Genomic DNA, 11,261 nt, shown 5'->3' on the forward strand with positions numbered 1-11,261 from the left:
CCGCAATGCATGATGGAATATGCTAGGCTGCATGGGATAGATCAGATGTGTACTCTGGTAACAGTCCGCATTAGCAGGTTGGATAACGTAATGATCTGACTCCATAATAGTGGTCATGCTCCTCAGGTGTACCACTATCCACTGCTGCCCCCTCCTGGCTCGTGGTGGATTTGTCTGAGCACTGTACCACCTAACTACCAGGACTCCTCCTGTGAATCACATAATCACAATATCCCGATGATCATCAAATCCCCCAAAACCACAAACAACTAAGTCGGTAACAGGTGGAGCAATGGCGAGACACCGCTGCTCCTTTGTCCTGCGAAAGCGCTGCTTCGCCACAATCCGGCAATGATGGCTCCACTGTGCCTTAATCCACGAAATCGATCACTCTCTGGAAAATCCTGGTACCTGAAATCCATTAGACTCTGACTGCATCTACCTGTCTGCACACTTCAGGTAGACTAATGACATAATACCTCACACAGGTAGACTAATAACATAATACCTCACACAGGTAGAATAATATAATAATACCTAACAAAGGTATAATAATGTAATAATACCTTAGACAGGAAGACTAATAGCATAATACCTCACACAAGTAGACCGACAAGATGACCTGTGAAGACTGGACCTGGTATTTATTGAGAAATGGACATATTTCTGGACAAGTTTCAAGTAGTATTTTGAACTTTAGTGAGTGGGCGGGAGCCGCTATTCCCTACGTAGAGTTACGCAAAAAGTGACGTATGACGCCGCGGCGAGTAGCTGTCAGTGAAAGGACCTTTAAATGGCCGCAAAGCACGGAGCCTCCGATTCGGTAATAACCGGTAATGACGCTTTTACGAAGGTATACGGTTAATGCATGAACGCCGTATTTGATTTGTCCAAACCAATATTTTAACCATTTTATTTGTTGTAAAAAATACCTAAAATGGGCGACGAGGACGAGTCTGTGCGGAAAGCTAGAAGCGGGTTTGAGGACTTGTGTCGGGCTTTAAATATGGACGAAGAGGCGAGGGACGATGCGTGGAGAAGCTACGAGATAGCGAGCAGGAACTTTACGTTAGAGGTGAGACCTGTCTGCCTGTCTGTCTGCCTGTCTGCCTGTATGTCTGCCTGTCTTTCATATGAAACCTGACACCTGTGTTTATGCTGCTTTATAACCGGAACCTCACTAGCAGCAGTTAGCTAACGTTAGCTTCATCTACCGCTGCTAACCATACTAACGCCTCTGTAGCTGCCCGTCTCCGTGTGGCTCTGTGTCTCTGTGTGTGTCTGTGTCTCTGTGTGTTTGAGTGTGTTTAAGTGTGTGTCTTTATGTGGTCCCGTGTGTGTGTGTGTGTGTGTGTGTGTGTGTGTGTGTGTGTGTGTGTGTGTGTGTGTGTGTGTGTGTGTGTGTGTGCGTGTGTGTCTGTGTGCGTGTCGGTCTATCTGTCTCTCTGTCAGTCAATAATTCACATTGTTATAATAAAAAATCCTAATAATAATTATGATAATTACAAGTAGCACATAGAAGTAGGATTCTCAACATGGCACATTCAAACTGACACCAGCAGGCTGACTAATGCTCACTTTCTGCTTATTTGATGTGTTTATTCATGTTCCAGGGCAGTGACCTCCACTGGTTGGCCTGCTCTCTGTACGTGGCCTGCAGGTCTTCAGTGCCGACGGGGGGTAAAGGAACCTCTGGGGGGAACTATGTCTCCCTGACCAGAATCCTGCACTGCTCAGAGATGAGGTAGGCCCACAATGTACCTGTGCTCTCACCTGAATCTCCATCTGGTGACCGGTCTACGTGGGCCTCCGTTTTATACCCAGAGGTGGAGGAGCTACTCTGATCTTCTACTTCAGTTAGAGTAGGAATACTTCAAGTTACAGGGAAGTAAGACGGTAGAGGAGTGTGTCTCCTCATGGGGTTCTTTAATGAAGTAGAAGTGTGTGTGTGTGTGTGTGTGTGTGTGTGTGTGTCTTCATGTTTTTTTTAATGAGGTAGAGATGTGTGTGTCTCTTCATGTGGTTCTTTAAGGAGATAGAGGCGCTTTTTAACTGCTTCTACACGTTCATTTGGGTATCAGGCATGTCTACCGACCCCAAAACTCTGGAAAAAAACGTCCTTAATATTGTGTCGTCACAATGTAATGGTAATCTCTCTTACATGGCCTTTAAATGATCCTTGTGGTATACAGACATTTCATTAAGACCCCAAGGAACCATATCAACTTGTGATAGAATGGGCATATGATGGGTCCTTTAATGAAGTTGAGATGTGTGTCTCCTCACAGCCTGATAGTGTTCTTTAATAAGATGAAGAAGTGGCAGGACATGGCCGACCTGCCTCAGGACTTCCGTCAGAGCACCAACAAGCTGGAGAGGAACTTCACTGTGTCGGCAGTCATCTTCAAGAAGTACGTCCCTATCTTCAAAACCATCTTCAGGGCCCCGTCGGAGGATCCACCCCGAGTTCACCGCAGCCGCAAACAGAGGTGACCTTTGACCCCTCCCGAGGTTCAATTATGTCTGAATATTGTTGTTTAATAAAGGTAACTCTCCTGCGGCCCTCTGTCTCCAGACGTCATCCCTGCTCTGTGACCGAGGTCTTCAACTTCTGCTGGGTTCTGTTTGTCCACGCTAAAGGTAAGCGGCTCGTTTTGTAAAACACAAGAGAAAAGTAATCTGTTTGTAAATAGAAAATTAGAGGAACAAACAGGTGGAGCTCTGAAGTGCCTTTCTCAAAGGAGGGGAAGAGTTTCATGTCTTGTCTTACGTCTTTCCAGGGAACTTCCCGATGATTAGTGATGACCTGGTGAACTCCTATCACCTGCTGCTGTGTGCGCTGGACCTGGTCTTCACCAACGCTCTGCTGTGCAACGCCAGGAAGGACCTGCTCAACCCGAACTTTAGAGGTTGAACCTTCACCCCCCTCACACTGAAGCACATCATACCAAACACACATGCGCTTTTAAGGTCCTACCACTGTGAAGGAAGCTTGCTTATCGGCTCTGTGCTGCTCTACATCAACTACAGCACATGAGTGAACCTGTCTTCCTGTTGACACCTGGTGTTTCCTCTGCTCCACCCGCCTCCACCTCCCTCTCCTGGCATGTAGCTGAGAGGAAACGGCTGCATCCACTCAAGAAACAAGCGCCTTCCTCCTCTAAACTCCTGTTCGAACCACTAGATCACACCGGAGAAGTTAAAGGGACAGTAGTGGTGTTTGTGTACGGTTCTCCTCCACAGTCATGATTTCACTACAGCAGATGGAGCAATGAACTTTAATACTGAACCCTGATAACGTATAACGTTACACCAGATTTATCTCCCTTTGAGATTGAGAAAGTTTCTTCGAAGGAACCAGAATGTTTGATCAGTTCATTGCAGCCGTTGTTGACAGTGACTGTGTGCATCGTCCTCCAGGTCTACCAGAGGACTTCAGCAGTAAAGACTTCAGGCCGTCCTCGGGGCCGTACTGCTTCATGGAGCAGCTGTGTGAGCTGCATGATGGTCTGGTGCTGGAAGCCAAAGGGGTCAAAGAGCACTTCTGGAAACCCTTCATCAAGAAGCTCTTCCATAAGAGGGTGAGACAGGCTATAGACTCATTACAAAGGTCTTCTACCAGAGAGTGAGACAGGCTATAGACTCATTATAAACCTGTCTCTTCTACAGATTGTCAGAGGAAAAGAAGACGCTCTGACTGGCTTTCTGGACCCGATGAACTTTGGAGACAGTTTGTGAGTGTTGACTGTTACTGATCATAGGGTTAGGGTCATGGTATGTATCGGATGTACTATACCTACTCTACTATACCCCACACTACCCTAATATATTATACTGTACTCTATTCACGTGGTCTCCGCACGGCATGTTCTAAAAATATCCCTGGTCACCACGAAGCTCTAAAATATTTTGTTGTCAGTCTTTTTAACTCAAAACACTTAATGTCTGTAGACATTAAAATGACAATATTTAATATAAATGTTAAAAACGAAAATGTTTTATCTAGATGAACTCTGACAAAGTCAAAGTTCAATCTCGTGTGCATGTCAAACCGACAACATGTCAGGAAAGCGAAAGAAAACGTACTATTTTTTTTTACTACAGTTAAAGATAAATGTGTGTGTCTCATTTGGGGGGCAAGTGTTGCGACGGCGAAGCGGCACAATGTGGAAAGACGCTTCAAAACGTGTCACCAAAGCTACGATGCTAGCTACCATGCTAGTTACCCTCCTGGCAGCGCACCGCGGACAGAAAAGGCCCGTGACCTGAAAACAGCTTTGGGACAACAACAGTCTTTTTTCACGAGGCCGCTGATAAAATCACAAAAGGCGACTGAAGCTTCGTTTACAGCCGCACATTTTTAAAATGAAGAACAAGAAAGCCTTTTCTGACGGGAAGGTCTTGAAAGAAACAATGATGCTAGTTGCAAACACTGTGTTTAAAGAGTGTTTAAAAAAAAAAAAAGTGCAGCACATTCCCTCCAGTCCGTGTTGAATGAGAATGCTCCTGCATCTGGGGCTGTTGACAAAGCTGTAGAAATGTACTCTCAAGTCATAAACAGACTAGGGCAGGAGTTTGAGAACAGCAAAGTTGCTACATATTTGATTATTAGTAATAATGTATGTATAAAAGAGATATGATACCTCTGACTTTCAAATATTGAAATAGATTAACAGAAATACATGTTCTACGTTTAAATATACCTGTGTTTCCTACTATCATTGTTGTGGAAATTATTGTTAATAATTATTGTGGGGAACATTTAACATTGATATAACAAGTAGCCCTTCGTAGTACTCGGTATCGTAAAAGTACGGTAGCTCTTGAGTTTCAGAAAGGTTGGTGACCCCTGCTCTATTACATTCTACTCTCCTCTCCTCTAGTCTGTCTCTCACTCGGGTGTATGAGGAACACGTTCTGGCCACCGGGGGTCTGGATGAGAGGATCTTCACCGGGGAGGGGGCGAGTGAAGACATCGGTACCCCGGGACCCAGTGTGTGTGGTGGTTTGGAGAACCAGGACAAGGCCGCCTACAGGCTCCACGCCGCCTCTGCCTTGAAGGTGTCCACCCCTCTGACCGGGAGGAGGTACGTCCAGGAGAACATCAGGTCGTCTCCTGTCTCGTCCGCCATGAGGAGCGTCGGCCGTCTCCACACTCTGCTGTCAGGGACCAGACAAGGGCCGAGCGCAAAGCTGGCCAAGACTCTCAGGTGTGTTCTGTAAAACTGCTGACCTGTGTCACCAAAAAGTCAGATGTGAGCATCATCTCAAGCACAAGTCACATTTTAGCAGAAAGTCCCACCCCTTTCTACATGATGATGTTTACAACCAATGGTTTTCATGCAGGAGCTGTGCCAGAGACCCCAGTGATGTCATCAGCAAGCGCCTGAAGGACATGTTTGAGCTCCTGTGTCGCCATTACGAGGCCGGCAGGGCGGAAGGTCACTCGATGGAGAGAGGTACACACACACACAAATGAGAATCATAAGAAGTCATGCCTAAGAGGTATCCCAAGGAGCTTGACATGATAGACTAACTCCTCTCTGAACCCCCTGTAGACATGGCAGTGAAGTACTTCCACCTGGCCGAGGCGCTCTACTACCGGATGCTGGAGTCCATCATCGAGAGGGAGAAGATGATCCTGGGAGACGCAGACTTGTCCGTGAGTGTTCTGATATTATGCGTGAATGTCTTAAAGGGACAGTAGCGATGTTTAGCTTCTCCTTCATGTTCAGTGTTTTATTAGCAGGCGAGCAAATCCCTCTGTGCTCTCTTCAAAGACACCAGACACAAAAGCAGTTGCGTCCTTTACCTCCTTAATTTTCAATAAAGATGAGCATGAAGCGCAGGAAGTAAATGTGCACGCGCGTGTGTGTGTGTGTCAGTGTATCCTAGAGCAAGACGTCTTCCATCGCTCATTGCTCGTCTGCTGTCTGGAGATCGTCATCTTCTCTAACAGACCTCCAGGAGATTTCCCCAACCTGATGACCATCTTCCAGCTCCCTGCGTATCACTTCTACAAGGTATGAAGCTACTGATCACCTCTTTATCTACGTACCCGTGGACCTGAGAAGCTCAGATCTACATACTTGTGCAGGTGATCGAGGTGCTGGTGCGGTCGGAGCAGGGTCTGTATCGGGAGGTGGTGAAGCACCTGAACCAGGTGGAGGAGCAGGTCCTGGAGAGCCTGGCGTGGACTAGCGACTCCCCGCTGTGGGAGATCCTACATGGGGCCAAAGACCAGGTCCCCGCCTGCAAGCAGGTCTGTGAACCACAACACATGTAATTTCTGTTTGTAACTGGTCTGGTCTTGATGTGGTCTCTTTTTGATCTGGCTGTGGTTCAGGTGATGCCTCCTCAGTATTTGGAGCAGAGCGATGAGAGCAGTGGTGTTCCCCAGACAACCGTCAACCTGGGACCAGAACCTTCGGCCGTGTCCCCCTCCCCCCCCACCTTGTTGGACCGGTACAGCTCCCCCCCCACCGGCCCGTTCCGCCGCCGTCTTTTTATCGACTCGGTGGACAGAGAGCCTCGGACCGCCACCGCCACAGCGCCGACGGCCATGACCAAGGCCGGCCTGGTTGCTGCAATTGCGGCCGGGCAGACAGTGGTCTCCATGGCGACCGCCACGGTCACAGCCAACAACGGGCAGACGGTCACCATCCCAGTGCAAGGTGAGGTACCGACCAGCTTACACACAGAACGATGAAGACGAGTAACTGATCTCTGACCTCGGACCTCCGCAGGGATAGCCAACGAGACTGGGGGCATCACCTTTTTCCCCGTCCACGTGAGCGTGACCGGAGGAGGCGGAGCCACACTGCAGCCGCTGTCCGCGCAAACCCTTAGCGGCACCCGTGCCGTCCAATCGGCCGCCAACAAACTTGCAAAACCGGCCAAACCGGCGGCTGGAGGGACGCTGAGGAAAGGCTCAGTGTCGCTATTCTTCAGGAAGGTAACACACTCTCTTTTTAGTCCTGCTTTCGTCATGGAGTCATGGATTATCTGGACACTCAGTTCTTCAGAAACTAATAAATAATAGTACTATCGGCCGTTGTTTAGTCCGACTCCTTCAAAATAAAGCCAAATGTTTTTACTGTGAACCTTCAGTAGCAGAAAATATTTAGTTTGTATTAGCAGTGAGTTCTTCATGGGGAAAGTGTTCCAGATTATACTGAATATACCAGCTGTCTAAATAGGTTTGGTACCTGTGCAGATCTTCTCTCGCTCACCTTGCCTCCTTGTCAGGTGTACCACCTGGCCAGCGTGCGTCTCAGAGACCTTTGTTCCAAACTGGACATCTCTTCAGGTCTGAGGAGAAAGATCTGGACGTGTTTCGAACATTCTGTAGTTCACTGCAGCAACCTGATGATGGACCGCCACCTGGACCAGCTGCTCATGTGTGCTGTGTACGTCATGGCCAAGGTGTGTGTGTACTGCATGTACTCTGTGTAGTACACGCTGTGTGTGGTGTGCACTGTGTGTGTACTGTGTGTATTTCAATCTAAAATAAACCGACCGGTTTCTTTCAGGTGACCAAAGAAGACAAATCCTTCCAGACCATAATGAAGTGTTATAGAACGCAGCATCAGGCCAACAGCAACGTAAGAAAAACAGGCAGTAAACATGAAACACAAAGTAAACACAAAATAAAGGAAGACAACATGAAACTCAGGAAGTAAACATGAAATAGGAAGTAAACATGAAAAACAAGAAGTAGGCGTTGCATGTAGTGGTAAAACATGGAAACACAAAAAGTAAACCTGCGTGTTTGTGTTTCAGGTATACAGGAGTGTGTTGATCTCCGGGAGGAAACGCCACAACGACGCCAACAAACTCAACTCACCTGAAGAAATCATGCAGGATCCAGGTAAGAAAACAGCTGCTGGATTTAAGTTATTATTTTAGTATTTAGTTGAGTAAGGGAATAAAATATATAGTTCAACAGAGTTTCATAAGTTTTAATTTTGTTATAGACAGTTTGTCTCTTTTTATCCTTTTTTATTATCTGTTTTTTACTGCAGATACTTAAATAACTCTCAGTCTGATTGATCTTTAGTGTGTGTGTTAGCTGTGCAGTTAACACAAAAACACACACTCTTCCTGTCAGTTAGAGTTAATGTTAGCTGCAAACTGGAGTTATGAATCATGACTGAAAAGGTGAGGGTTCCTTTTTCTTCGTCTCCTCCCAGCCGGAGACATCAGTCCACTTCCTTTTCACTCCAGCAGCCACTTGGCCCCCTCACAGCCCAGTAGTGCTCCCTCCACCCCGAGCACCTCCTCGCCTACCACCCCCTCCACTGTGGGCGCCGGTGAAGAGGAGCGAGGAGACCTGATCCACTTCTACAACCACGTCTACATCAAACAGATGAGGCTCTTTGCCCTGAGATACTCAGCCGGCTCTCCATCAGCAGCGGTTTGTCTTTTTCTTCTTCCACTTTTTCTTCTTCTCTCTCCGATTCTGGTCAGTGTGAGTGTGGCTGTAGATTTCAATGTTGAAATATGTTACTCTGATGATGCAGAATCATTTATATTATTACTTCATTAATCACTTTACAGGTGGAGCTCATAATTTTCTCTCTGTCTGTCTCTCTGCCTGTCTGTCTTAACAGCTGGAGACCCCCCCCCTGTGTCCGTACCCCTCCCTGAGGACCGGCTCCCCCCGTCGGATGCTCCTCTCCAGCAAACACTCCATCTACATCTCACCTCACAAGACAAGCCCCGCCCCCACTGAATTGACTCCACAGGACAAGATCTCCTACTACATCTCTAGCAGCCCCACCAACGTGAGACCCCCTACACACACACACACACACACACACACTACTACTAAACTCTACTACCGTACATCTCAATCCCAACTGAATGTAAAAAACATCCATGAAACAGAATGTCAGGAAGTGATGTCAGCTCATCACATTTACAGTTTTTCTCAGTCGCTTTGGTACATTTCTCCGATTAGAATTGAAATTCTCAATCTTCCCCTCATTGTGTCACTTGTGCACATCAAAAAAGCAGTTTCTTATTTCTTTGAACAAGTTTCTAATGCTTTGGTATATCCATGCAAATGATTATGTACAATTCTCTGCTGTTTCCTACATTATCAATTGCTTATGTCATGTTGATCAAAATGTATTATAATGGCTCTCTGTTGAATAGTCTCAACCCCAAAACCTTTAGGCATTAGTTCATCGCATAAGTCTTTACATGCAAAATTTTTGAACAGGTTGTCATGATATGTCAAGCATTTTTCTATACATTTTATACATTTTCAATTCATTTCCCTTCATTTTATTTCGTATAGGCCCCAAATTACAAATTTGCCTCAGAGGGCTTTACAGCCTGTACACATGCGACATCCTCTGCCCCGAAACCCTCACATTGGCACAGGAAAAACCCCTCAAAAAATGAAAACCCTTCCATGGGGAAAAAGGGAAGACACCTTAGGGAGAACGTCAGAGGAGGCTCCTGGGATGGACAGACTACAATGTCATGTGTACAGAATGAACAATGTAAAAGATGTACAATGCATTCAATTCCTATAACAGACATTATTCAAATAATACAGAGTAGTAAGCAGGTGTACAATCACCATCAGATAGAACCACACATGTTGGTTTATGATGACAGTAATTAGTATGTAAGGTGATTAATATTTATAATAATGATGATGATGATTATGATAGCTGCAGCAGGTGTCAGCAGGGCCACGGTAGGAGTCCAGATAGAACCATGATCCATGGAAACCTGTGAGGCGAGAAAGCACAAATACTCCGTGGAAGTAGCAATGTTTAATTGTCCAATAGTTTCCATCGTGCCAACATCATCAGGCAATAGATTGCTACCCACAACAGGATGCTGATGGAAGTACTCTCACTCCAGCCACATACACAGATGAACCTTCTGGCTCCCATGCAGTGTGCAATGACATCACAGCAGGTGCCTGCAGAGGCTGGATAAGACACGCTTTTTCATGCTGCATCGCAAGAGAAGATATTTGTTGTGATGCGGATGAAAATCTGTGGCCCAACCGACAGGATCATCAGGAGGTGTTGAGACTGCACTGTAATTCCTACAGCACTGCATCTCCAGCTTTCCCTCTACAGGAGATCTATGTTCCCATGTTGCCGGTCCTTGTGTAACTTACAATTGTCATCAAAACTTTAGCCATAGTTTACATCAGAAAAGAACCTCCACCCTGTTATATGGACAACACGACTAAGGAATTTGCCGGTCTGATCCGTACACAATGACACAGATATTTACTTTTGAGAGATGAAGAGACTGGCTTCTGCAGGTAATCCGTGGTGTTTTGCTATTTGTACAAATTGTTTTGGGAAATGTACATGCTGTTTTGCAAATGTTGAAGATGATTTGAGAAATGTACCAAAGCAACTGAGAAACACTGTAAAGTGATTGATCCCAGGTGAAGCTGTGCAACAATGTAAGCTGTGACCTTTGACCCCTAGCGTCTGCAGGAGATCAACAGTATGATCCGGACCGGAGAGACTCCGACCAGGAAGCGGAGTCGACCTCTGGAGGAGCAGACGTCCCCCAAGAGGGTCTGTCAGGAGAACCAATCTGCCCTGTTGCGCCGCCTACAGGCAGTGGCCAACGACCGAGGGGCCTCCCACTAACGCTAACACACACACAGACACACACACACTCCTTCAACTTCCTGCAGCTCGTGGGCCTGACATCATCCGCCTGGTCATTGGCTGGTATTCAACTAAAAAAACAACAACTCTTTGACACTAAAGTCTGATTTTTGTAATAATCATAAAACAAACAATATTGAAACTATACTATTCAATGAGATCGATCGGTTTTTAAACGATTTTAACCGTATTTACTTTTTTTAATCAGCATGTTTTTTGTGTTTGGTGTGTTCGGTGTGTTTGTTTATGTTTATATTTTATATCATAAAGGTAAATGCTTTATGTGCTGTAAATATTTGTAAAAATAGAGAAAATATATTATGGATTTAAGTGCCTTTATTTTACTAATTTTACCTTCAAAAGATGTTATGTCTGAGGTAATAAAATGATTTAAAGTGTGTTTTCTGATTTCTTTCTTTTCATGGAGAATTCATTATTTTGTTTCTCAATGAACCAACTGAATCAACTTCCTGAACCTCCATCCCCTCCATGGACCTCCATCACCTCGAACCTTTATTCCCTCCCTGAACCTCCATCACTGCAATGAACCTCCATTCCCCCCCCCCCATCGCCTCCATGAACCTCCATCACTTTCTTGAACCA

At 45.9% G+C, this 11,261-nt stretch overlaps 1 protein-coding gene across 1 annotated transcript; it reads left to right on the forward strand.

The window, feature by feature from the left end:
• Positions 1-743: 743 nt before the first annotated feature.
• Positions 744-11,058, forward strand: rbl2 (retinoblastoma-like 2 (p130)). The gene is made up of 20 exons (XM_040162748.2): positions 744-1,075; positions 1,614-1,744; positions 2,289-2,489; positions 2,576-2,640; positions 2,781-2,909; positions 3,421-3,581; positions 3,670-3,734; positions 4,884-5,210; positions 5,347-5,459; positions 5,559-5,662; positions 5,886-6,023; positions 6,098-6,262; positions 6,347-6,674; positions 6,747-6,955; positions 7,249-7,425; positions 7,533-7,604; positions 7,783-7,870; positions 8,193-8,416; positions 8,613-8,786; positions 10,470-11,058. Exons 1-20 carry the CDS (start codon positions 938-940, stop codon positions 10,635-10,637), a joined length of 3,177 nt encoding a protein of 1,058 aa, XP_040018682.2. The 5' UTR covers positions 744-937; the 3' UTR covers positions 10,638-11,058.
• The last annotated feature ends 203 nt before the right edge of the window (positions 11,059-11,261 follow it).

The sequence above is a fragment of the Gasterosteus aculeatus genome, chromosome X, assembly GCF_964276395.1.
Source record: "Gasterosteus aculeatus chromosome X, fGasAcu3.hap1.1, whole genome shotgun sequence".
Taxonomy (NCBI): domain Eukaryota; kingdom Metazoa; phylum Chordata; class Actinopteri; order Perciformes; family Gasterosteidae; genus Gasterosteus; species Gasterosteus aculeatus.